This window comes from Zootoca vivipara, chromosome 4 (genome assembly GCF_963506605.1).
Source record: "Zootoca vivipara chromosome 4, rZooViv1.1, whole genome shotgun sequence".
Taxonomy (NCBI): Eukaryota; Metazoa; Chordata; class Lepidosauria; order Squamata; family Lacertidae; genus Zootoca; species Zootoca vivipara.
The window spans coordinates 38,654,949-38,682,335 of record NC_083279.1 but is presented as its reverse complement, the minus strand read 5'-3'; the positions used below and the strand labels follow the sequence as shown (position 1 = coordinate 38,682,335).

General features: G+C 41.9%; 2 protein-coding genes across 8 annotated transcripts in view; both read left to right on the top strand.

Moving 5' to 3' along the window:
* The window catches only part of ADGRG2 (adhesion G protein-coupled receptor G2), a 43,598-nt gene extending 28,241 nt beyond the window's left edge, over positions 1-15,357 (top strand). For all 4 annotated transcript variants that reach the window (XM_035116579.2, XM_035116582.2, XM_060273515.1 and 1 more), the window contains 14 exons: positions 17-486; positions 1,888-2,068; positions 2,853-3,009; positions 5,197-5,340; positions 5,437-5,559; positions 6,102-6,147; positions 6,358-6,461; positions 7,325-7,452; positions 9,095-9,363; positions 11,142-11,241; positions 11,872-12,155; positions 12,815-12,916; positions 13,979-14,131; positions 14,220-15,357. In XM_035116579.2, the coding sequence (XP_034972470.1) occupies positions 17-486; positions 1,888-2,068; positions 2,853-3,009; positions 5,197-5,340; positions 5,437-5,559; positions 6,102-6,147; positions 6,358-6,461; positions 7,325-7,452; positions 9,095-9,363; positions 11,142-11,241; positions 11,872-12,155; positions 12,815-12,916; positions 13,979-14,131; positions 14,220-14,404 (2,446 nt within the window). In that variant the 3' untranslated portion in view covers positions 14,405-15,357. The remainder of the gene's footprint in view (positions 1-16; positions 487-1,887; positions 2,069-2,852; positions 3,010-5,196; positions 5,341-5,436; positions 5,560-6,101; positions 6,148-6,357; positions 6,462-7,324; positions 7,453-9,094; positions 9,364-11,141; positions 11,242-11,871; positions 12,156-12,814; positions 12,917-13,978; positions 14,132-14,219) is intronic.
* A 2,034-nt stretch (positions 15,358-17,391) lies between these two features.
* The window catches only part of PHKA2 (phosphorylase kinase regulatory subunit alpha 2), a 51,857-nt gene continuing 41,861 nt past the window's right edge, over positions 17,392-27,387 (top strand). For 3 of the 4 annotated variants that reach the window (XM_035116585.1, XM_035116584.1, XM_060273512.1), the window contains exons 1-2: positions 17,392-17,900; positions 22,662-22,856. In XM_035116585.1, the coding sequence (XP_034972476.1) occupies positions 22,779-22,856 (78 nt within the window). In that variant the 5' untranslated portion in view covers positions 17,392-17,900; positions 22,662-22,778. The remainder of the gene's footprint in view (positions 17,901-22,661; positions 22,857-27,387) is intronic. The other variant, XM_035116586.2, reaches the window with a different exon arrangement.

Genomic DNA, 27,387 nt, shown 5'->3' with positions numbered 1-27,387 from the left:
CTTGTTCTTCCTGTAGTGGTATTTATGGAGCACTTCCTTGCACAAGCCCTAGATCTCCTGACACATCCGTTTTACCTGTTACTCCTTCCACTATGCCTTCTGATGTTGTGACTCTGCATGGGTATCCACCCTCTGAATCAACCACTGCTTCACCTCCAACTTTGACTAAGCCAACCATTGTTTCACCTCCGCCTTTGACCGAGCTTACAACAATAGATTTTTCTCATGACCTTGCTACAAATACGGTTCTTCCTCTCACTGAACAAAACAGTGTTGTGTTTCCTTCTGCAACTCCTACCAGTGCAGTTCTTCCTCCTTTTGAAACAACTAATCCAGTCTTTACAACAGTGCATTCCACAATGGATGCAGTACCTCAGACTACTTCCAAACCTACAGTTTCCCCAGCCACCTCAACTGCCGTGACCACTACTTTGGATATTCTTTCCACTACTGAAACAGAGGGAAGTTTGAGAACAGTCAGCAAAGGTAAGCCTTATTTTAAAATGCATAGTGAAGTTCTGTTGTTACTAGACCTGGGTTACCCATGCACTTTGTGGTGTGGTGTGAAAGTAAAAATGCCTCTTTATGGAGCTTGCTCCATTTGGCAAGCTGAATTCTCAATAACTTACCATGTAGTAGTGACTAGTAACTGGTTTGCTAGTGTGGCGATAGAAATCCAGTCAGTTCCTTGCAGCACCTGGAGCAGAGGTGGATGTGAGCCAACACTGTGCCAATGCACAATTGCTGAGTGGACAGTTGCTCCAATGTGGGCATAGCTTGCTGACATCTGCAGGGGCAGCTGTCCATCAAGCAATCATGTATGTGTATGCTACTGGCTGCAGCAACCCCCCCCCCTTTCACCTTGCCTTGTACCACCAGGTAAGGACAGGATTTTCCCTTTCCTCTATCTTGTTGTGGTGTGTCCGCTCGTTTTAGTGACTTGCATCCCTGGCCGCAACTATTCCAATGCTGCATGTTACATGTGCCAATGGCATCCGAGTGTAAGTCAAGGGAAGGAATTCAAAGGATTGTCATAAATAATGCTGAAACCTGGAATACATTTGCAAAGGTTAGCTTTAAAGAACTGGATCCACTTGTTCAGCCGTTCTAATTCATGCAACTGACGCATGTTGCATGCTGAACCTGCATGGTAGGAGGAGAGTGAAGCACAACCACCATAGTGCTTTGACCATTTTAGCCAAAAGGTAATGATAGCCTGGGGCTTTCCCCTGCTACATCATACTCACGGACATCTCCCAAAGATAGGATTAGGAATTTTAAAAAGTTCTGTTCAGTCTATGTCATAAGATATTTTAATTCACTGGAATTGAATATGAAGATACCTTACATTAAATATACAGTATATTCCACTACAGCTGATTTGTTTATTGAAGCGATTCTTGAAGGGAGGAAAAACAAAAAAAACACCTGTTCCCTTTCAATAGCAGTGTTAACATATATTTATAACCCATGGTTTAGCATGACATTCATGAGCAGGAATGAGCCATGGTGAGCCTTGGTCTTGTACAGCCACCCTCTCAAAAACTTCTGTTTTCTATTTACCATAGTTTGCTATGTCAAACGGATTGACAAACTGTGGTTAATACACTATGGTTCATCTCAAAACAAAGCTGTTGTTTCTTAAGCTGGCTTCTTGAAACAAACCATAGCTGCAACTAATCGTGATTCTGTGGTTGGGCACTGCAACGAACTGTGGTTAATGAAGAGTGGAAGATAAATCTTCCATATTCTCCCTCTTAGCCACACAGGAAGAAAACAGTATGAATGAGTACTCAAAACTTTGGTTTAGTGTGATGTGAATTTAATGCTTCATTTTCTTGTTTTCAGCTTTAGATAACATACTTTGTGTTTTCCCATCTCTTGCAGAACCAGTGTTTCACAACAAGACCAACATTGCCAACAGTACCAATTTCGAGAACATAGTTTCTGAACTGGAGCACAATTTGACTGCACAAACAATATCACCTGTGCTTGCAAAAACAATGCTAAACACTGTTGATTTTCTTCTAAACATTTCCGCAAAACATATATCTCCATTGTCTCAAAGGTAAGTGTACTGTACATTTTCTTATTTTGATGAGGCTTGTCTGTTGTGTGCAATTCTGCAATTCTAATATAATCAGCCGTGTTTGTGCGTTTGTGTCTATATGTCTGTGTGTCTGTGTATCTCACATACAAGGGGCTACTGCCCAAGTTTAATTCTCTCACCCACCACACCCACAGAAATCAACCCCTTCCCCTTAGAGTTTGCCCAGGCTACCCATCCTCCCCCCCTGCTTTTACATCTCGCTGCTGCTGATGGGGAGAGAAGGGTCACGTACCAAGATAGATCATTTGTCCATCTTGCTCAAAATTCTCTCACTGATTGACACTGGCTCTTCAGGATGTGAGACTAGAGTTTTACCCCGCCCTACTTTGAGTTGCTGCAGATTGAACCTGGGACCTTCTGCATGCAAAGCCAATGGTCTACCACTGAGTTACAGCCCTTCCATGCACAAACACATATGGAGAGTACCACTATGTGGCCATGGATGAGCAGAAGGCCTCTTTAGATGCATAAAAAGCCCCAAAAGCTCAGTTATCTGATTATAGGATTCAAGAGGTTGATACTTACCTGGGCCTTCTGAGATGAGATGGATAAATAAATACTTCATTTTCACTCAAATATTTGAACTTGCTCATGACTTCTCAGTTTTAGTGATACCTTTTCAAAGCATTTCTATATTTTCAAGTTATTCAAATGAAGTTACTTTTCATTAAGTGCTTATAATTTTTTCTAACCTATTACAAAAGGAACATCATCATGTCATCTCCTGTTTTTACTTTAATAGAATAATAAAAATAGTGGATGGAATTGGCTTAAAATTGAGCTTCCCGGCAGAATCCATTACTTTAAGCTTCCCTTCTCTGGCTCTGGCTGTGCAGAAAGTCAACAGCTCCTCATTTAATGGGGTTTCTTTTGCTGTTGAAGATTCCCCACACCTTCAGGTAAGCTACCCCTCCCCTTTTTGCTTCAGTAAACCTGAAAGGGAAAGAGAACCTGGACGTATAGCTTGAGTTTGGGAGTTTTGTTAAGGGTTGTTAGAGTTGTTAGGAGACCCCTATTGCCCTGACAAACCTACAGTTCCCAGAGTGGTTATCAATCAATCTCTCTTCCCAGGGAATTCTGAAAACTGTAGCTCTGTGAAGAGAATAAGGATCTTCTAACAACGACATGTTAAAAACAACCATGACTGTTTAAAGTGGCACATTAGTCCTTTAAATGTATAATGCAGTTGGGGCCAATGTTTGATGAAACTTACATGCAGGAACTGAATATAAGATTGCAGCCAGGGCTGCGTTGAACTTGTATTGCTTACTTCCAGGGCCTGGTTTAGGTTTGATGAGGCCCTAAACTACTGAAGGTAATGGGGCCCTTTATATGTCCGGCTGTACTTTATCAACAACAAATTGTTGCTGTTTTTTGTGTTGAATATATGCTATATGGTAATTTATGGATGTACAGTGGTACCTCGGGTTAAGAACTTAATTCGTTCTGGAGGTCCATTCTTAACCTGAAACTGTTCTTAACCTGAAGCACCACTTTAGCTAATGGGGCCTCCTACTGCCGCCGTGCCGCCTGAGCATGATTTCTGTTCTCATCCTGAAGCAAAGTTCTTAACCCGAGGTACTATTTCTGGGTTAGCGGAGTCTGTAACCTGAAGCGTCTGTAACCTGAAGCATCTGTAACCCGAGGTACCACTGTAATAGGTATATAAAGCCATTTCCACATAACAACGTATGTATTTCATCAAAGTAATTGTTGAACTGAAATACAATTAAGAAGAAGTATCCAGGTATTTTCCCCTTTAATTTTTTTGGGGCCCCCCAAGAGAGTGGGGGGGGGCTAAGCTATAGCTTGTTTAGTTTATACGTAAATACGACACTGCTTACTTCTAAGAAGGCATGTATAAGATTGCAGTGTAGTCTTCAGCATTTAAATGAAAAAAAAAACCCAGACTGTATTGGCCAGTAGATTTCAGGGTTCAATGGGTTGTATCCAGTGCTTTTTTCTGGGGGGGGGGGAACGTAGGGGTACTCATACCCCTAAACATTTTGTGAATCTAAGTTTGGCCTCCTTGAGGGGCAGTATTTCAATATGAGTAGAAAAATGAGAGTAGCCCTAAACATTTTTTTTTTAGGAAAAAAAGCAATGGTTGTATCCAATAGTAGCTTTGTTTTAGTATAGAGTGCTTCTGCTTGCACAAACTGGAGCAGCTAATTTTTACTGGACAACTCCCCCCCACACACACCCAGGCTGCTGCCACCCTTAAGTCCTCCTGCCCCATACGAAAGCTGCTTCTAAGAGTTGGCAGACCCTTTAAAATAGAATGGAGTGTGACGTGGCAGACTGCAGGAGCTTATTTTTAAAATATTGAACAATGATTACAAAGAGTTCCTGATCTGATGAAGGCTGACAGAATTGCTTCTTTTCTCTTGCAACTGACTCTGGTGTTTCTTCCTGCCATGCGTTTGCCTTGTCACAAGCATTCTATCCAGAGGAGATTGTATAATAATTTGATGCTTATGCCCTCTGTGAACACTAGAAATAAGATGAAATAATAATGAAACCTAAAAACCCTTCTTAATTGTTTTAAACTAGGAGAAACAAATCTATAGGAAGCTGCCTTACATTGAGTGAGACAAATTTGTATTGTCTACAGTGGCTGCTAGCGGCTTCCTAGGGATTCAGGCAAGGAGCATCTCCTAGCCCTATCGGGAGATGCTAAAACCTTTTTGATTTAAAGCTGCTGTTCTACACTTTGTACACAATTTTAGTTAGCCATTCTTAATAATGTTATTTTATGTTACCTATATATGAGTCATTAGGAGCTGGAAGAAGAGGACTTGCAGCATTTAGGGCACGCACAAATTCATCTGTTCACCAATTAGACTGAATGGGCTTGAAGAGGGAAATGCTTCCCCCATCCCACAGCAATGCTTCTCTTTGTTGGTTGAAGTTCATAATTAGGGGAGTCAGATTGGGGTAGAGAGATCATTCTGATGCAGTAAATGGAAGTAATACTCTTTACTAAGCACAGCTCCAGACTAGGCTAACGCGTCTAACACAAAACACAGGGTCCAATTGTCTCTCTATTTTGTATGCATAATATTTTTTCCCTCTCTCTTTTTAAGGTTGTTCTTGGATGTGAAGTGCCTACAAAAAGTGCTGGATCCATTACACTTCCATCATCAGTAATGACAAATCTGTCGGCAGAAGCTCAGCATCAGGCTTCTAGAATTACCTTCAACTTTTTTGAGAAGACAACTCTTTTCCAGGTATGCCAAACATCTTCAGACTTTAGCTTTAGTGTATTGTGGCTATAAATACATTTTAATACAATTAATATGAGGGTGTTTTTTTCCTCCCCCCAGGATCCCTCACTGGAGAATTTGTCCCTGATCAGTCATGTTATATCATCAAGTGTTGCTAACCTCACAATTAGCGACTTGAAGACAAATGTTACGGTCACACTACAAAATGCCAGCCCTACTCAGGTACAAATGGAATTTGGCCAGTTAACAAGCTTCTGTTCCTACAGAACACAGAAATGAAATGGTCTCATCACAAAAAGGTTCTAATTTACATTAGGCAGACAAGAAAAAATAGCCACATAGAACAGCTGAGATAATAATAATAATAATAATAATAATAATAATAATATATTTATTTGGCTGAGTTTCCCCAGCCACTCTGGGAGACTTCCAACAAAATACAATGGTCTGTTAAACATTAAAAGCTTCCCTAAACAGGGCTGCCTTCAGATGTGTTCTAAAAGTCTGGTAGATGTTTTTCTCTTTGGCATCTGGTGGGAGGGCGTTCCACAGGGCGGGTGCCACTACCGAGATATGATTTGATGGTGGTAAAAGAGCAAGAAAGGAAAAATTCCTGGTGGGTGGGTGTACACACACATTTGTCTATCTATAAATGAGAAATATTTGTAAACAGAAAGCTGGTTTTCTTTTTATTGTATTGTACATTGTTTAATTTCAAGGTGTCTTAGAGATAAATAATCTTTTCTCCCCCTCTCTCCAAACAGGAGAATTTGAATGTCAGATGTGCCTTCTGGGACTTCAGCAAAAATGGTACGCCTGTGTGGTTCTGTCTTTTAAATTTTATTAATTCAATCAGTTTATATACAACAACCAAAAACTCTTACATCTGTCCAATATATAGAAACTACAAAACAAAACAATCCAACAGTAGCAACTACTAGTTTAACTTGCATCAACTTTGTAGTAGTTTTAAATTCTACCAATTATATATTAACAATGGAACCTTTTACTTCCTGGCAGGTGGCAAAGGAGGCTGGGCTTATGATGGCTGTGTAGTTAAAGAGAGAAGAACAGATGCAACCGTCTGCAGCTGCAACCATCTCACAAGCTTTGGAGTTTTACTGGTAATGCTTGTAGTATATAACCAAACGCTGCAAACTAGGTCCTTGTGCCACTAGGTCTTAAAAGTGGCTTGCCTTGTGGCATGGAAAGGTGGGGAAAGTCACGGGAATATACTTGATTGCAAAGTCCTTTGGATTGTTGCTTAAAGTACCTGGATTGCGGTATTAAAAGAAGCTAATATGTGCTTAAAAACTAGTATGTGCTAAAGCACATGATCCTAGGTTCATGCATGGGAGAAAGAAAGACAGAGGTTCAGTTCAGGTGTACATACCGGTATATCTGTTTATTAAGCTGAGACATGTACAAGCTTTGTCCCCATATACTCCACCCGTTTGCTGCTTCTTCCTTCCTTTTCCAAGTGTTCTATGGAAGACTTCTTTCCCAGTTAGGATGTGATTGGAAATTATGGTTAATTTACTCAGGAAGTCTTAAGATGCTGGTACGCTGAGAAGATGAAGCTGTGGCCTAAGGACAGAGCATACGGGTGCATGGCTTGTGTAGCTATCTCAGTTTGGTAAAACCAGATATTTATGACTGAACTGAGCAAGAGAGATTAAGGTGGATTTTATAATCTCTTTGTAAAAAATATGGATAACACGTAGCATTTTTTAAAGAAAGGATTTATCTAGAGCCACCTTACTGTAGAAATCCAGTTACAGGTAGGTTAGCCATGTTGGTCTGGTGTAGTCGAAACAGAATAAAAAAATTCCTTCCAGTAGCACCTTAGAGACCAAGTAAGTTTGTCATTGGTATGAGTGCAGAAATCCAGGCGTTGGTTATTCTGACAGTGAATAACCAGAACGTTGCTTGTAAACGAAATTTGTTCTCATGCTTCAAAAGAAAACATTTATTGTTTCCTTTGCAGGATTTATCAAGAAACACCACTACTATATCTCCCACACAAAGGCTGATTCTGACTTTCATCACGTACATAGGCTGTGGCCTTTCAGCCATTTTTCTTTCTGTTACTCTTGTTACATACATTGCATTTGAGTAAGTACCTGCTCAATTCTAATCATAACATAATGATGGTTATTATTTATTGCATCTATTTATTTATTCAAGGTATTTATATACCAGTTTTCAGGTGGACCTCACGGAGTACCTTTCATAAGATTATTACAGCGATAAGTGCTGATTTTTTTTTAAAAAAAATTAAGTTACAGCAAAAGACAACTTGTTTGTTTGAAAGAAGCTGTTGCGGCTCCTTCTCATTCCCCTCAGGGCAAGATGGTTCTGCAGAAGCCCCTGTGTGGCAGGCAGAAGAGGGAAGAGCCTCTTTCATGTGGCTTAAATATAGATGTAATCACACTGAAGGATATCATACTATATTGAAGGACATTGATGTTTTGCTATAGCTGAGAGCAAATTTCAGAAAAGAAACAGCTAAATTTTAAAACAACCTTGGATTTGGATTTGATACCCTGCTTTATCACTACCCAAAGGAGTCTCAAAGCGGCTAACATTCTCCTTTCCCTTCCTCCCCCACAACAAACACTCTGTGAGGTGAGTGGGGCTGAGAGACTTCAGAGAAGTGTGACTAGCCCAAGGTCACCCAGCAGCTGCATGTGGAGGAGCAAGGATGTGAACCCGCTTCACCAGATTATGAGTCTACCGCTCTTAACCACAACACTACACTGGCTCTCTTGGATTATAATAAAGTTTTGTTTATGTGAAGTCAGGGATAGAAATTGCCTTATACTGAATAAAACAATATACATATTTTTAAAAAACATCGTATTGTCTTTGCTATTGACTTTGATACAAAGAAACCCATTGAACAAATTTTACAGCACATGGCATGCCTTAGTGGACTGGTTAGACTCCAAAAATATTGCTCTCAAGCAGAATTGCTATGACCTGGATTCTGGAATTTAAATTCTTGTCCTATTGTCATGCAAATACATAACTAGCCCTACGACCTACCTTTTGTGTTCCAACCTGTGTTGTTGTTGTTTCTTATCTTCCCACACCTGATTGAAAAAAGAAGAGTGTGTATTCAGTAATTTCACAATTTCACTGTAAGAGCAGGGACATAAATGATTTAATAATTAGATGCCACTTTTCTTCGGAATAGTGATGTATCACCCAAAAAGACAATGTATCTGTTTTTCAAAACATTTTTGTTCTAATTTAGTTATAACAAAAAATATAAACTATTCCATTTGCATTATTATCTATTGTTATAGATAATTAGCTCTACCCAGACCTGTTCTTTTGCAAATGGAAATACTCATTCCGTTTGCAGTAGAGGGTAAGAACCAAGTGAGGAAGAAGCAGGTAGAATTGGTGAATATTGCCTGTTTGCTTCCTCCAGGAAAAATTAGGAACCATGCTAATTTTAAAAAATATAATAAAAATATAATAAAATCTTAATAAATTACTGATCAAGCATATTTTTAAACTGCACTTTTACACTTGTCTTTCACATGATTTTAGAATTTTAAGATACCTTGGAATTTATTAATTTCTGTAAATTAATTAGTAAAATTTCATCTGCACATATGGTCTTTGAACTGCAGTTGGAAAAGGTTATTTGTGTCTCACATGGCATTAAGACCATTAAGATTGTCACTTTTCTTGAATATTGTGATTGATCTTGATACAGGCGATGTTCATTTACTTGTTTTTCTAGGAAAATCCGAAGAGATTATCCTTCTAAAATCCTCATTCAGTTGTGTGTTGCTTTGCTTCTACTGAACCTGGTTTTTCTCCTGAACTCTTGGATTGCTTTGTATAAGAACGAAGGCCTGTGCATCTCGGTTGCTGTATTTCTTCATTATTTCCTTTTGGTTTCTTTCACTTGGATGGGCCTCGAAGCCTTTCACATGTATCTGGCCCTTGTCAAAGTGTTCAATACTTACGTTAGGAAATACATCCTAAAGTTCTGCATTGTTGGCTGGGGTAAGTATTTCTTTCTGGATTTATATTTGAAATGAGAATATATGTGTGTGTAGTGTGTGTGTGTGTGTGTGTGTGTGTGTGTGTCCCCTTCTAACTTGTTTGGAAGGATGGAATCCCATACTCACCTGAGAGTACAGCAATTGAACACAGTGGGGCTTTACTTCTCAATAGCCATAAATAGGATTGCACTGTTAGTTGCTAAAGGGAGATCTGTACACAGAGCCAATGTGCTGCAGTAGTGTGAAAGAATTAGACTAGGATTTAGATTTCCATGAGACGTTGAACTCAGCTACATTAGTCAAATTACGTTATAAATGCATTATAACACTGTGACACCAGATGGCGGTGTAGAGCTGAAATTGCAACTCTGTGATATTTTCCGTTGTGAGCTTTACAATGGTTTCCCCCCCCGAGCATTTTCAGAGCATTTTTTTTATAGCTGTGTAGATTTAGCCATAGATTCAAACCGCCTTCAGCCATGAGATGCATCTAGTCTTAGGCAAATCACTCTCTCTCTACTCAGCCTACTACACAGTAGCTTTTTTTAAATTAAGAATTTATTTGATTCAGTTTAACTGAAATGAAACAACAATAGAAGTCAGTGTTGTTGCAAGGATAAAGTAAAATATCATCATGTATGTTTAGTGAATTTTAAAATAATAGGATCATTATACAAATTTATGCAGCTCATAATTCTTGTCTTTTAAAAAAATATTCAGGCACAATTTCTTGGAAACTTATTCAGCAATTAATATTCAGAGGTAATCAGGATGTTATGGCTTGTAATAATGAACAAGAGCATTGCATAGGTGCAAATGCAATGTGTTGCTGCCTACTATCGCATCCTTCGGTTTCCAAGCAGCATTGCAATAGCATACCTGCCCCTGGCCGAAATAGGCCTACCTGAAGAAGGCATTCCAAAGGCAAGGAGTGCTGCTGAAACAGATCTGTTTGAGCTCTCAGAAAAAAAGATTTGTTTATACATATGCGTAGTCATGTGTTTTTCTTCTGACAGTGATGTCAGCAGACTGCTTTTGAATACGCTAATCTGAGATTTCAACTCCTTCTAGGAAACCTGCTATAGTCCAGGCACGTCCAACAGGTAGATTGCGATCTACTGGTAGATCACTGGACGTCTGTGGTAGATCACTGGTAGATCACTGGCTTCCCCCAAAGAAGCTCAACAACTTTGACCTGAACCCCTAAAAACAGGGCTTTCCTCCTCCCTAAAAATATCAACAACTTTGACCTGAACCCCAAAAAACAGTGCTTTACTTCCTAAAAAAGCTCAACAACCTTGACCTGAACCCCCCAAAAGGGGGTAGATCACTGCCAGTTTTTAACTCTGTGAGTAGATTGCAGTCTCTTGGGAGTTGGCCACCCCTGTGCTATACTAACATAGCGCTGTTGTAAAGATTATAAATGTGTATGTATTTCTCTGAATATTTGTAATATCAAGTAGTGCCCATCCACCAGCATGATATGTCTTCAAATTCCTAGCCCCCTGCATCCCTCCCTACAGGTCCCCAAAATCTGCTCTGGAAGGTCAGAGCGTCATCTAGAGTAGATTTGAGGAGCGGCAGGGCTGTGTAGGAGAAGAGAAGAAGAACCATTCCAGTCCTTTGTGCAAGCAGAGTCTGCTCCCACGACATTGTATTTAATCCTAAATACATGTTTTACTGTTGTTTCTATACAGCAGTTCTCACTGCCAGCTCTCCAACAACCTAAGTATGTTTTTGCTATATTTTCCATATACCTAATGCCTTTTTATCTTTCAGGGGTACCAGCAATTGTAGTAGCCATTGTACTGATAATATCTCCAGATAACTATGGACTTGGCTTTTATGGAAAGTTTCCCAACGACTCAAATGATGAATTGTAAGTCAGCAACAACCGCCATATGCTGAAAGTATGAAGTTGCTTAAGTAGCAGCAAATACAAGGATGATTTTTCCTTCTCTTAATAATCATTTTTAAGGTCCTATGCCATATGTGTGACTGAGTTAGTACCAGACATATCTCTGGAATGATGGAAGAAAAAGAAATGATATAAAATACGGATGTAAAATTAAAAGCACAAATTTAACACCTGATTGTTACCAGAATATAAAGAAACAAGATATTCCATTGTGTTACTTTAGGTGCTATATATACTTGATTGCAGAGTTGGAAAAAGTTAAAAATTTAAACCAAGTTAAAATCTGATATATATATATATATATATATATATATATATATATATATATATATACTGTAAAGACAGTTTGTGGCCTAGTTACTAACTTTAGTTGCAAGTAAGGTAGATGTGGAGCAGTCTCATGAAAACTGCAGACTACATGGCCAATTTATTTTTTTATTCTTATGCATGATGGGATGCTGTTCTGGGGAGAGGGGAGAAAGGGCTTTACGTGGAACTAGTCACGTGACTTTCTCAGTTTAGAGCTTTTCATTTTCAAAATGTTTATGAAACTGACTGTCACTTTTCATGTCCCGTTTTGTGTTTTTTTAGTTGCTGGATTAAAAATGACATTGTGTTTTACATCACGGTTGTGGCATACTTCTGCACAATCTTCTTGTTGAATATCAGCATGTTCATAGTTGTGCTGATTCAGCTTTGCAGAATCAAAAAGAAGAAGCAACTTGGTGCCCAGCGAAAAACCAGCATCCAAGATCTTAGGAGTGTTGCTGGCCTCACGTTCCTACTGGGAATTACTTGGGGATTTGCCTTTTTTGCATGGGGCCCTGTAAATCTTGCATTTATGTATCTCTTTGCCATCTTTAACACCTTGCAAGGTATGTTCTTGGTTGGTTTGTTTTTATTAAAAAAAGTAGATCGTATTAAGACATAATTAACAGAATACTTACAGCACACTGTACAGTGCACACAAAGCACTATCTGCATGCAATCCTTTGGTCCCAGCAAAGGGCGTAATAGGATCAGTTGAATCCTGCTCTTTGATGATCTAACAGTTTTATAAATAACTAGCTGGCCCGGCCACACATTGCTGTGGCTCATCCCTGTGACTGCCACCACCCTGTTCCGACCCATGACCTAGTATGTCCTCTCGGCCCAGTCTGCAAAGCCGAGGTGCTGTGGAGAGGGAAGGTTTCCTAGCGGCAGTACCAGTGTAGTCGTCGCTAGAGGGCACTGTTTTGCAACCTCTCCTGTGCTCCCAGCATCCCTGGCTGTGTGAGTTTTATGTTCTGGAACAGTGGGTTTTACCTGCTTTACCTGCCATAGGTGTGACATCTATCTACACAACCTTAAATGGACACTTGCATATTCGCTTGGGATGTTGTGTCCAAATTTCAACGCAATCGGTCAAGCAGTTTCGGAGAAAAGTGGAGACTAACCCACATGCCCATTTTACTTTTATATATATATATATAGATTACAAAACCAGGTAAATCCGGTGTGTCCCTTAAACTTTGACACATTTTTTTTTTGGCAGGTTTTTTCATTTTCATTTTTTACTGTGTAGCGAAGGAGAATGTCCGCAAGCAGTGGAGAAGGTATCTGTGTTGTGGAAAGTACAGACTGGCTGAAAATTCTGGTAAATATTTTTTTAAAAAAATCTTAAAATTAAAATGTGTGTACAGTCATACCTCATGTTACGTCCACTGCAGGTTACGTCTTTTCAGGTTACGGACGTACCGAACCCGGAAGTCCCGGAACGCATTCCTTCCGGGTTCAGCGGACGTGCATGCGCAGAAACACTAAATCACGCTTTGTGCATGCACAGAAGCACCGAATAGCTTCATGCGCGTGTGCAAAAGCGCTACTTCAGGATGCGGCCTTTTCATGTTGCGAATGGGCCTCTGGAATGGATCCCGTTCGCAACCTGTAGTCACAGTGAGTTGAATCTAAAGGTGCTGGGATAGCTCAGTTGGTAGAGCATGAGGCTCTTAATCTCAGGCTCATGGTTTTACATTGGGCAAAAGATTCCTGCACTGCAGGGGGTTGTACTAGATGACTCCCAACTCTACAGTTCTCCAATTCTATGTATCTTTGTAAGCAGAAAATGCTTACAAATCAGATCCCGCACTATTTCAAATGATCCCCCAGTGTGGACGGGCGGGCAGTGCTGTGCAGAGGAGGGACTGGGAAGACACTCTTGCATGAACTCTGAGCTCGGGTAAGGCTTCTTTGGGCGCATCTAGAATTTACATTTTTCACTGTTGCCAAATAAATTTACCAATGTCAAACAAACCATTTTCAGACAGTACAATATATTGGTTTGTCAGTGTAATTTATATACTGTTGCTAACTCTGTATTTACACCATCACCAGAAACTGTTCTGCAGTGTTATCAAAGTGCAAGTTGGCATGCTATTTGAAGCAGATTAAAAATCAATTTTTATGAAACTTAAGTTTTTGTTATTAGTGAAATTAGAGAACTTTGGTATTAAGAGAAATGGATAGTCAACATTTTCAAAATTACCAAGGATAAAACAACAATAAAAAATGTAAAGTATTGGCAAAATCTATAGTTATAAAACCATTGGGTGTAATTGGGGGGTTTATAGATAGGAGGTTTAAATTACATTATTAATTGTACTTTGAATGGAGCTTTAATATACATAATCATTCTTTTGTAATCCTTACTTTGCTGTAGACTGGAGTAGAACTGCTACAAATGGATTAAAGAAGCAGAATGTTAACCAGGCAGTATCCACTTCCTCCCATTCTTTGCAATCAAACAGTAACTCCACTAATTCCACCTCAATGCTAATGAATAATGATTACTCAGTGCAAGCAAATGGGAATGGTATGTATACTAAGATACTCAGTTTCTATATTGAATCAGTCAACTGGCTCAAGTTCTAACAAACTTTTTTTTTTAATAAACATTTCAGGCAATGTTTGCAGTGAGAGGAACGGCGTTTCTTTCAACGTGCAAAATGGGGATGTGCGACTTCCTGACTTTTCAGGGAAACAGCTCATATTTCAAGATAACAATGACACAGGCCCTAAGAAATCTTGCATTTCACTTAGAAGGACTTCAAAGAGAGGGAGCTTGCACTTTATTGAACCGATGTGACATTATTAAAAGTTGCTATTGTTTCACATAGTGACATATAGGTTTATTTTAACCGTTTTACATAATGTGAGAAGACTCCCCCCCCAGAAAAGGACATTATTTAATATATAATAGCAAAGCTTCAAGGCAGCCTCTGATTGTCAAAAGAGTTTGTATTGGTTTTTTTTTTCTTTTAACGTCAGTGAAATTAATTGACAAGGTACGTTAGACGTAGCATCATGACTGGAAAACATGATCAGCTAAATTGTGTGGGTTTTTATAACAGTGGATGTTACAAGTTAACTCGAAACATTGTACAGTAATGTTGTATTACTATAGATGATTAGAAGCGAAACTGAAAAAGATGTTTAACAGCGAGATCCTTTACATGTCTGTTCAGAAATAAGTTCCATTGAGTTCAATGGAACTTACTCCTAGATATTTGTGTAGGTTTGCCTACATAGTAATACGGTATGTGATGTCTGTTTCTTCCTTTTAATAGGATGTAGTCACAGACATAGTATTGTATATAGACAAAACAACAACTACCTTTGATTATCCTTTATATTTATTTCTTGTAAATTAAGTTTAATATTCCTTTGTATAGAAAAAAATAGTTGTGCAGAGTTTGAAGCCTTATTGTAATTATAAATTTATATGAAGTGAATTATTTCAGTTATCCTCGAATACTTGTGTAAGTATATACAAAAATGTGTCTGTGGAATAATTTAAAATGGTCATATACAAGTTGGGAAGACATTAGATTGCAAGTATGACTTCTGTTGGTGAGCTTGCTATTCACAGTTTGAGAACACATGAAAGCCTATTGGGAATTTTTAAAAAAATCTACAATTTAAAGATGGTTAGAGGAAAATCTACCACTATTTCTCCCCAGAATGATGTTGTCATGTTAAAATAAAACCACTCACAGGTGTTTGGGCTTGAAACAAATTATTCAAGCATTGGTGATGCCACGCCATTTACCAAGGATATATATTGTAGCAGAAATCCTTCTCCTGAAGGACTGCTTCAGAGGGGAAGGGAAGTGATAATCTTCCTGTTGCCCCTAAAGCATTGCTTTGGGGAGGGATTTGTAGTTCCTTTATATCACCGTAATTCCTTCAGCAAACACTATTAATTCTTCATCCCTGCTTAGGGCTAACAATTATGCATATCCACTTCTGCCAGGGATGTTTTCCAGCAGCAGATATATGTGTATATGGACCATTCATGGTTGGAATCAGTTTGGGGAATCAAGGGCACACTGGGTCATTTTGACAAGCAGTCTTTCACAAGTGGGCTATACCAGTCCTCTATACCAGCCCCTGCTGCTCGCAAGACACAGGTAAGCAGCCACCAGGGCTCGTGGTGCTCTTGCATCAATGCATCATTTTTTCCCTTCAAAATATAGTCTGCCCCCCCCCCCCCCAATGTCTGAGGGACAGTGGACTGGCCCCTGCTGAAAAAGTTTGCCGACCCCTGGTAGTGTCACAGGCCTCTCCTTTAACCTTCTAATCTAGACTGAATGCTGATTTTATGTTTAGACCACTTTCATTCTGAGTAATAGAACTGTTTATCCTTAGCTGCAAATTCTTGACAGATGCATTCTTGACATGTAACATGTACAAAGAAAGTGAAACCAGCAGATGTAATTTATTTTTTTATTTTATTTTTTTGGTAAATAATTCTGTTAGCTGGCTAGTAGATTTTGCTGGTTTTTTTTTAAATGAAACTTTGCTTACACTTTTAATTTTTAATCTTCAGTGGCAGGAGAGAAATAAACAAACACGTATTTCTGCCAGTTATGTCTAGCCTAAGAAACATTATGCCATAATCATAATTATAGCATTATAAGGCTGTTGGTCTTTAAGATGCCACATGGCTATTTCTTTTTGCAACAACTAACACATTATCCCCCCCCCAATAAGCAAGTGACATTCGCCCACCCCATGCTTTTCTTTTGAAATTATTTAAATGTGTGTAAATACTGACATAGATGATGCAGGTTCCACAAAATGCCACAGTACAGTGTCTGGAAAACTCTTGCAAAAATCAGTTTTATACCCTTCACGTGTATTTAAATTGTACAATTTGGAAGCAAGCTTGAGAATTGCTCTGGAAGTAAACTACTTGTCGCACAGGTGGTGTCATCAGGAAAGGTTCTGCTGAAGACAATTGGGATTCCAGATGACTAGCAGATCAGAGAACTGAGCCCCAACCAACAAAATGATGAATTTCAATAGGGGCAAATGTAAGGTTCTACATTTAGGAAGGAAGAACCAGATGTGCAAATCTAAAATGGGGGGGGGGAGAGAGAGAACACCTGTGAAAAGGATCCAGGGGTCTTGGTGGACCACGAGATTAACATGAGTACAAGGCAATGCAGCAGCAAAAGAGCTAATGCTATTCTAGGCTGCATCAACAGAAGCATAGTGTGATCAAGGGAAGTCATAGTATCACACTATTCCGCCCTGTGTCCAGCTCTGGGCAACACAATTTAAGAAGGATATTGACAAGCAAGCAGAAACGTGCAGAGGAGGGTGACTAAGATGATAAAGGAGATTGACGGAACATCAATAAGGGCTTCGACGGTGGAACGGTCTCCCTTCGGAGGTTGTGGACTCTCCTTCAAATCACTGGAGGCTTTTAAGCAGAGGTTGGATGGCTTCCGCTGAGATTCCTGCATGCATTGCAGGGTAGTACTGGACTAGATGACCCTCGAGGTCACTTCCAACTGTACCATTCTATGATTTATTAGCAGTCCAGGAACTTCCAATGCAGCAAGGCTGAGCATCTTAGCTGAGCGCTCTGCCCTGCGTTCTCGCTCCCTCGCGCTGATCCTTCTCCCCGCAACAGGAAAACAGCTTGCGAGAAAGTCCTGGCAGGCTTATAAAGAGGCTTCATCTAAAAAGCAAAACAGGACAGGCAGAATGCACCCACTGTGTTACGTACACGCAGGCGCAAAATGAAACCCTCCTTCCTCTTGCATCCCCCCACCCCCTTTTACCGGAAGAGCAATGCAAATATTTTTTTTGTGGCTCACGTCTTTGCTGTCACATATATATCTTCGCAGACCTGCCTAAAACGCGAGCGGCTTGCAATAATTTTGCCGGCCCCGCAACCAGTCTAATAAAGAGGAGGAACTATTTCTCGGGCCCGGACGGCGCGTGCCTGGCTGCAACCTGACCCCGGGAGTTGGCCGCTGCGGGAGCTGCAAGCAAGAGCTTCATCCTCGCCGAGGGAGGCGCTCCCGGGGGACTGACGAGGCTCCCGGAAGAAGAGCCGCGTCCCGAAAGCGACCCTGAGCTTCCATTCCGGGGCGGCGGGGTGCCTGGGGGGCGAGGGCGACAACTCTGCCAGGTCGGGCAAGCGAGCTTGAGCAGCTGGTCAAGGAATGGGGCTTTCCTGCTGAGGGGCGAGAGCTGCCCGCCCGCTCCTTTTTGGAGAGCTCGCAGGAAGAAATAGCACCGAGCCATCCCGGAGGAGAAGAATGGGAATCGGTGGAGATCCTTGGCTGGTAAGGGGGCATCTCTGTTTGTGGCGCACTTGCATTGTGTGAGTTAAGTGAAAGGGGGCTGGGGGCTGTCCGATGCTTTAGAATCGGAGGACCTTGTAGCCCCACCATCCGAGCCTTTCGGTTGTATAGGACGCTTCATCTTAGGAAAACGCAGCTTTTGTTTCGCCAGTTTTATTTATTTATATACCGCTTGCTTGCAGTAGTTAAACCAGTCTACGGTAGGTAGTTAAAAGTATTCAAAGAATCAATAAGCATTTGTAGATATTTGTCCAAAGAGAAATGTTTTAAGCAAAGTGCTAAAAAGTGAAGGCGCCTGCCTGGTATCAATAATAGGCAGGGAGTTTCAAAATGTAGGTGCTGTTGCACTAAAACTGCAGAAGGAGTAGGATGTGCTGCACGTATGTGCTGCATGAGGGGGGCACGTATTGGGTGAGGTGGTCTCTCGAGTCCTAAGCCTGTGAGGGCTTTATATACCGTGTTTCCCCTTTTTTAAGACACCGTCTTATAACTTTTTTCCCTCAAAAAAACACACGGTGGCTTATTTTCAGGGGGTGTCTTTTTTTCTTTCTTTTTTTTAAAGTGCCGGTACAACTGGGTCCCACTGGCTCAGGATGCTCAGCGCTCTCTTCCACGCGCATTATCAGCACCACACTCTAGCCAACTGAGCTATCCAGGTTTTACAACATAATACTGTAACATAATGCACAACATGATGTACATAACATCCATTAAATGAAACAAGAAAATAAGGAGATTATTTAAATACAATACATAATACATAGCAAGCAATTGCAGCAATTGAAACTGGGATTTTTTAATGCTACGTGTGTCCTCTACCATTATTGCTGTCAACCAGGCTGGCAGCAGCTCTCCAGGATTTCAAACTTGGGGGTACCTGGGGGTTAAACCTGGGATCCTTATGCATACAGAGCACAGGGTGCTCTGCCACTTTGTTATGGTCCTTTCCGTTTTCTGCCTCTTCTATTCTCTCCCTTTCCCCTCCTACCCATCCTGAGTCAAGGGCTCTCCTTCCTTGGAGGCTTTTAAGCAGAGGCTGAATGGCCACCTGCCATGTATGACCTAGCTGAGATTTTTGCATTGTAGGGGGTTGGACTAGATGACCCCCGAGGGTCCCTTCTAACTCTACAATTCTACCGATTCAACAAAGGGCATCATTATCACCATCACCAAACTGGTCCAAGCAACTAAGGAGAACGTCTTGCGTACACCCCTGTCCTTTTGATTGGCAGCTAAGCTTCGCCTGGCCGGCTTCCGAGTTGCAGCACCCGATTCTGCAAAGCTCGCCGCGCCGATGGGAGGACGCCCGCCTGCCTGCCGCGCAAGAAGTTAGGCAGAGCCGCACAAGCTGCACAAACTCTGCAAAGAGGCGGGGGCGGGGGCAGTCCTGCCAAACGGGTTGAGTAACCCCGCCGGCGGGATACGGAGATGGCGTAAGGGAGCTGCCTGCTTCTGAGGCGGCCTTTCGAGAGCCTCGGGCGGCAGAGAGGCGCTCCAGGGCCGGCGGCTCTCCTCGGGGACGGGAAGAGCCGCATTTCCTGAGGGGAACAGCCTGCGGGCTGGGCTCTGGGGAGGGGTGGGAAGGTGCTTGGCCCCTGCTGCCCCCTCAGCTGTGAGGTAAACCTGCAACGAGCCCACACTTTTCCCTCCGCAAGCAACGAGCCCCTCTCTCTTTCCTCCTGACGCTCGTGCCCTTGGTGCTCCGTGCGGGAAGGAGGGGGAGAGGAGCGGCGTCAGCTCTCGGCAAGGAGGCCAGGGCAGCTGAATGATGAGCCAAAGAGGAACCTGCGCGGCACCTTTTCTCTGTCGGGGAGGGGGGGGGAGAGAGACGCGATCACAAACATACAGAGAGAGACAGACGCGCACACAGGGGGAGAGAGAGAGAAAGACGCACGGGGAGAGAGAGAGACGCGCACGCACACACAGAGAAAGAGACGGACGCACACACACACACACAGAGTGTGCAGCGCTGCTTCGCACTTTGTCAGCGCTGCAGCCGCCGCCACTTCCGAGCGCCAACCCGACCTGGCAGGCTTCCTCCTCCTGCCATCGCCGGCATTGCAGGAGCTGGGTCCTGCTGGCTTGTGCCCTCGGTGCTCCGTGCGGCACTGCTGCACGCTTTATCGGCGCTGCAGCAGCAGCCACCGCTTCCGGGCACTGACCCGACCCAGCAGGCTTCCTCCTCCTGTTGCAGCCAGCATGCTGGGTCCCGCTAGCTGGTTGGGGCGCTCAGTGGTCTTGCTCCGCACATCGCGGAAGTATGGCTTATTTTCGGGGTATGTCTTACATTTCTCAAATGATTAAAAACCCTGCCATGGCTTACTTTTTGACTACGTATTAAAAAGGGGGAAACACGGTACCAATACTAACCCCTTGAACTTGGCTGGTCACAAATTGACAACCAGTGCTGATATCTGAGCAGAAGTATAATATGTCGGCAGGGTCTCACAGCTGTCAGCACTTGTGCAGCAGCATTCTATACTAAATGCAGTCAAGTACAGTCCAAGGGAAGCCCCACATAGTGTATTATTTTATTATTATTTATTAAATTTGTGTGGTGCCCTTCATCTGTAGATCTCAGGGCAGTTCACAGCATAAAAACACAAAATACATAATAAAAAACAAAACAATAGCACACACACACACACACACACTGTGTATTGCAGGTCACCAGTGCCTTCACTACTGTGGTCCAGCTCTTCAGATCTAGGAACAGACATAACTGTTGTAACAGGTGCAGCTGGTTAAAGGCACGTCTAGTCACTAATGCTACCTGGGCCTCCAGCACTGAAGCTGGATCCAGAAGCATCTCAGAATGTGCTTCTTTAGAGGGAGTTAGTTCAACCCTGTCCAGGCCAGGCAATTGAGCAATTTCTCCGACATGGAAACCACTCGCCCACAGCGCCTCCGTTATGTCAGGATTCAAGTTCAGCTTATCTTCCCTAATCCACCCACCGTCTGGGCACTGGTCCAGGGCCCACACAGCCTCCTGATTCAGATGTTATGGAGAAACGGAGCTGAGTGTCATTAGGGTACTGAAGGCATCTTGCTCTGAAACTCCTAATGACTGCTCCCAGCAGCTTCATACGTAACTGCCAGGGGCTGAGAAGCACTCTTCCAGTGCCTCTCTCTGGGCTCTTTCCCATAGGTAGTACCGGAACCACTGTGGTATAGTGCCCTCAATTCCTATTCCATGGAGCTTGTCCAGGAGGGTACTATGGTAGGTGGTATTGAAAGCCATGGAGAGATCAAGAAGCAGGAGCAAGATTGCACACACCCCTTTGTCCAGCTTTCTGTAAAGGTCATCCAAGGACAGTTGTTCAAGGATAGAGGACATTGGTTATGTTCTAAAGAAGACAATTCCAAAGAGTAGCCCTCATTTATAATAAAAAGCATCTACGGTAGCAACTTTCAGATATAAGCAGTTGAGGAGAACACCTGCTTTAAAAAAAGTAAAATCGTTATGCTAAAGTAATGTCACAAATAGCAAGACACTGTAATACTCCTAGGCCTTCCCTTTTTTTGCTAGTGTAGTCAAATTATCATTCTGTACCCTCCATTCTGTTTGTTTTCTGTCCTCAGCAGTGTAACACTGTCATGTTACATCAATAGTACATCAAATGTTAAAAATTGACCTGGTTACCATGGGTGTACCTGGGTGGGGGCGGGGGCAGATGTCCTCCTAAATCAAGTAAATAAAAATACTTAACTGACCAATTGTATCACAGATAACTCAGTTCTGCCCCCCCATTACATAAAGCTTGCCCCCTAAAATAAATCCTGGCTATGCCCATGCTTGTTACAATTTTTATTTTCATTTGCAATTTCACTAGCACTACTATTGTGCTTCACATTAGTTAACCAGAACTAAATGCTACCCTGCCCCTACCGGAAATTACTGGCCACTATTGCTAATTTAGGCTGCAGTCCTATGCTTATGCTTACTTACCTTTGAACTCAATGTAAGCCCCTTTGAACTCAATGTAAATGCACTGGGCAAAATGGGCAGACAGTAGCTCCCTCCAAGGCATTTCCTTATCTGAGATAGACAACTCTGGGATTTGGACATCTCAGACTTAGCTTGCATTTATGTATGACAAGGTCCTTCCTGAAGCCTGGCAGTTCAAAAGCATGCCAGTGCAGGTAGATAAATAGGAACTGCTGCAGCAGGAAGGTAAATGGCGTTTCCATGCGCTCTGGCACTCGTCATGGTCCTCTGTGCACCAGAAGCGGTTTAGTCATGCTGGCCACATGACCCAGAAAACTGTCTGTGGACAAACGCCAGCTCCCTCAGCCTGAAAGCAAGATGAGCGCCGCAGCCCCATAGTCACCTTTGACTGGACTTAACCATCCAGGGGTCCTTTACCTTACCTTGTACCTTTTATGTTTCTCAGGGTTTTATGAGGGCAGTTAAGTTATCCATGTACAATGGTTCTTGGTTTTGTTCTATACACAGCTAGATGTCTAACTTGGACATAAGATACTGTTGATGACCTTTAGCACAGATAATGGAATTTGAATGAGGGTGGAAGCTGGATTGTATGTCCCTATGGAGTATGGATATCATTTCAAGGGTACAGTAATATATTGAACAGCTAATATGAGTAGTGAGCTTGCTTCCATGTAATTGTGTATAGGGTTGCTGCTTCAAGAGTATAGTTGAGACGGTGAATTATATGTAGGCAAAAGGGGAAACTCCCTGCCTATTTTGTTGACAACTACTCTGTTTATTTTGGAACAAAGATGCCTGCTATCATCAAGACTTACAATTCAGTCTGCTGATGGATGAGTGAACTGTTAGTGCTAAAAGCTGCTAGAAAGACATTGGCACCTCCAGCCACCCAGCCTTTCTCCTGAAAAATGAGGAGCAGAAGCAACTCTGGAGTCCGTCTAGACGGCTACGCCCGGCTTGTTCAACAGACCATTTTGAGTTATCAGGTCAGTGCCGCTACTTACGGGTGAAAGGGTTGTTTCTGTTTTTAACAGCCCTCTCTGTTTTCATATTTATTTGTTGCTTTAGCTAGATGTGAAGAGAATATTTTGGATCATAGATTCATGGAACTGCAGTTGGAAGGGCTCCCGAGGGTCCAGTCCTGCACCCTGCAATGCAGGAATCTATGATCCAAAATATTCTCTTCACAAGGTTTGCAAGAGTGTAAAGAAATTTTTAGGGGGGAACTGAGGGGGACGCCCCAAAATAGCTCAATAAGGACTGAGCTTGCTCAGTGGCCATAAAATATGGAGGTCACATCCATTTAAAGCATTATTTAACTGTCATGGCTTCCTCCCAAGAATTCTGGGAACAAATTTGTTAAGGTAGCTGTGAGTTGTAGCTCTGTGAGAAATAAACTACAGTTCCCAGGATTCTTTGGGGAATCCATCTTTGTTTAAAGTGGTGTAAGACCACATAAATGCATGATGTGGATGTGCGTAACTGTTGGGAGGAAAACCAGGGAGAGGACTGGAGTAGAATCCTGAACAGTAGCACTGGATCCAGTGAAACATTTTGCTGCAGGTCCCATGTGCATTATTCCATTTTCCCACTTCATATCACTTACATATTGTGCTGTTAGAGCTGCTTGTACATTTATTCTTATTTTAACAAAATTTATATGCTACTTACTCCAGCAAAGAACTTCAAAGTGGTTTACAAAATACAGTAAAATATTCATTAAAAATACCACTAAAAGCGAACATTAAAAACCTGGTGGTTTATAGTATATAGATATAGTCAGTTATTTTAAAACAGTTATTCTTAAATCATGTTAATGTAGCATACTAAAATTACATGCCTTGTTAGGCTTGCTGAAGCAAATAAAGTTTTTAGCAACATGGCACAAAATTGTCACCATCGGTTTCCATGTGTAGGTGCCACAGATATCAATAACACTAACTTGGCTAACAAGTACCTGTGTCTTTTAACCACACATATATTTTTTTAATGGATAATGGTACACTTGTCATGTTTGGGTACATTCTGCTACATGGAAATGATACAGGTACAAGAGAATAGTCTCTGTGACTCTTAGGATAGATGTGCCTATAATTGTAGGTACATTGTTGGCTGCTAGTATTTATTACGTTGTGGCTAAGAAATAAACCATGAGCATTGCACAAATCTTAGGTAAAGAATAACTAGAGCCATTGGATACATTTGGGCTCCTGGATAATAATAATAATAATAATAATAATAATAATAATAATAGGCTCAAATTCTCCAGTTTGTTGAGCTGAAGTCACCCTTTGAGAGAGAGCAGCAGTGTCTTTTGAGGGAGCCTTCAGTTAAAATACTTTAATCTACATTGATGAGAGCGGGATTTTTTTCCATGAGTCACTTTCCAAATATACTTCTTACATAGAAGCGTATGCTGGAGTAGGACAGAATAAAGGGCATAATGCAAATTTAAGACCCTAAAGGTCATTGACAACTTTGATACCAGACTATGTCAGGAGCAGGCTCTACAGATGACAATTCGTAACTTCCCTTTAAAATTGTCTGCTGGAATAAGACATCACAATACCAAGCAAACCTCAATAGAAAACTGAGGAAGATGTGCCACAACAAGATAAACAGGTATGTCCAATGCAACTCCAAAAATTGAGTCACGTTTTACTTAACTTGAGGGAAACCTTGAAATGTAGAATTAGGAAGACTCCATGCTGTATGTGCCAGAGATCCACTGTGGTGTGTGTATGTGCATTTATGAAATCATTTTGAAGTCAATAGGGCCCCTTGAGGATGAGACATGGTGGGTACAAATCTATTTTTGAGAGTGGCATCTTTCTTTTCTTCCTCCCTCCATCCCACCTTTTAAAAAACTCTTTTCACACGGTAAATGCCTTGTTTTCCTACTTTCATCTCTTAGCCTGTGCATGCATCCAGCACAACAGGATTCTGGGAGGGAATGAGCGATCTGTGGGCTCCTCTCTGGTCCAATCAATCCAAACTCTTCTTCTTATTATTCCCAATCTCAGTCCCATTATGCTGCCTTCATGTATACATAGGTAGTGCGGGAGAGGGAGACAGGGCTCCAATTAGTTTTTTTTTAGCTAAACCAAACCATGGTTTAGTGTGAAAGACCAAAATTTCCCAGAGCAAAGATCATGGCTGCAGTGCTCTTTCCCCAGTTTTGCTGTTGTTCTGCCACCTGTGGCTAAGCTGTTATTTGGCTTAATGTTGCACCCGAACCTGGGCTTGTAGCTTTCGTGGCTCCAAACCAAAAACTATAATCAAGGTTTGCTGCTTTTGGTTTGCTTGAGGGAGACATACTATGAGCCTGGATTTGGGTGTAACATAAAGCCAAACAGTGTGGAAGCGGCAGGAGGGCTGGGTGAGGAGGGCTGTTGCCACAGTCTTTGCTCTGGGAACCCCCAAGTAATTTGCACTAAGACACGATTTGTGTGTAACCTGGGTTGTGCAAGCAATGTGCCTGCAACACAACTGGATCACACTCTGCTTGTGTGTGTGCGTTTTAACCGAACATTCACTGTTTGTCTGTTTGTTTTTAACAAGGCATGCTATCTGCATTCTGATTCTGATGAGAAAACCACACAGTTTTATTTCACCACTGAGATGGCTATAGCATCACTGCATAGCTACAGCAAACCTGATGTTATATAAGCTGTCGTGTTTACCAGAACTGCACTGTGGGCTGGACTATGTTAAGAGATTAGAGCTGCAGAATGGTTACACCAGTGTAGCTGAGGATCAAATTCATTCTTATTCTTTGGTATTATGCACGTGGTTTGAATCTCATCATACAGAAAAAAGATAACACATGTGCAAATTTGTACAACCTTACGATTCTGCATGTTGTGTATGCTTATCTGCAAGTATGACGGTAGATACACAGATTTGGTAAACTGCGTTAGTACAGTCTCAGCCAAATCCTCGTCCCAGGTGAATCCCTAATGATTTCACTAAGCTTGCCTTGCAACACAATCTGTTCATGCAGAGTTATTTTCAGTGCCAGAACCATGGCACATTAGTTTTGTAATCACAATCTGTTCATGTAATGGCTGCATTCATTCATAAACCAATAACCTAGGCTTAACAAACTATTCTGTGCATGCATTCTGGTTCATGACTCCTGCTTCGCTCATCACCTCAGCCTTCCCCTGCCATGAGGGGGCAAGTGAGCCAGTGTAGCATGAAATCTAAACCCGGAATCCTGCTTTGTTTCTGTCCCACCAGCCAAGTCACTGGCCAGGCTTCAGTTAAGGTTTGCTGTTGGCTTACAAATCCTGACTTGTTAGGGATGAACAAACCACACCCGGAGCTGTTTTGTTTACCCGCTCATGCCAGGTGGGGAGTGAAGTGGAAGGAATCAGTATTGTGCACAGTATAATTTGTTAAGCCAAGGTTTCTTGGTTTATCGTTACATGTGAATGCAGCACTGGGTCAGTAAGCATATCGGTAAGTGGAGATTACTGAGCTAGAGGGAAGCTTTGCACCCGCCTGCTCCATGCTTACCACAGTGATAGTGCCTTCTTCTGCCTGCTCTCCTTCATTCCTGTTTGCTGCAATTTGTGAGACTCCAGTTCCTTATCGTAGCTACTGAGGGCTGGCATGTGCCCATCAAACAGCATTAACACGATGGCACATAAGGAGCTTCCCATCCATCAGTGAGATATTAATGGGACCAGAGACTTACCTTATTTTGGACTTGCCAACTTCACTTAGTAGCTTGAAGGGTCCATCTGTTCAAAATAGAAAATGATTGAACGATAGGACTCTGAACAGTATGAGATCTACAAACCTTGAGGACAACCAGTTGGGTGTTTGTTTTTGGAGTACTGAGACAGAGTACCAAAAAAGCAACCTAAAAAAGATGGAATATGTCCTTCCAACTTTGCTGTGACCATGCCTTTTGCATAGAAGTGTGGCAGCACCGATACTTTGGAACTCCCCGCCTATTGATATCAGGCACTGTATTTCTTTTGGTGCCTGCTGAAGGCATTCTTATATAAACAAGTCTACATAAGACAAGTCTATATATTAAAACTTCATATGAGTTTTAATTTGTTTTAGTCTATTGCATTGTGGTTTTACCTTTCTGTATGTTTAAAATTATGGTTGTAAAATTTTAAGTTATAATTTCATTGCTTTATCTTTTCTGTAAACTACTTCGAGTTCCCCCCAACCATCAAGGGGTATGTGCATTTTATGAAATAAACAAATAGAATAAAATGTTATTCCACCAGTGTACTCATCATGAAGGTTCCTACCTATGTGCTTTAAGCAGGCCAGTGCGGAGATTGTCTGGGGCCTGTGCAGGAGTCTTATTCTTGGCTTGACAGTGTAAAGCTGTCAGGCTCCTGGCAGAGGCCCCAGGCCAGCTCAGCCCCCAGAGGCCTGGGGCAAGGCTACCCGTCCCCCCTGCATGAGGCTGGATGTGAAAACGGGGTTGTAGACTACTTCTCTTTGCATGCACAACATCATGCTATTGCAGGCAGTGGAAACCAGCAG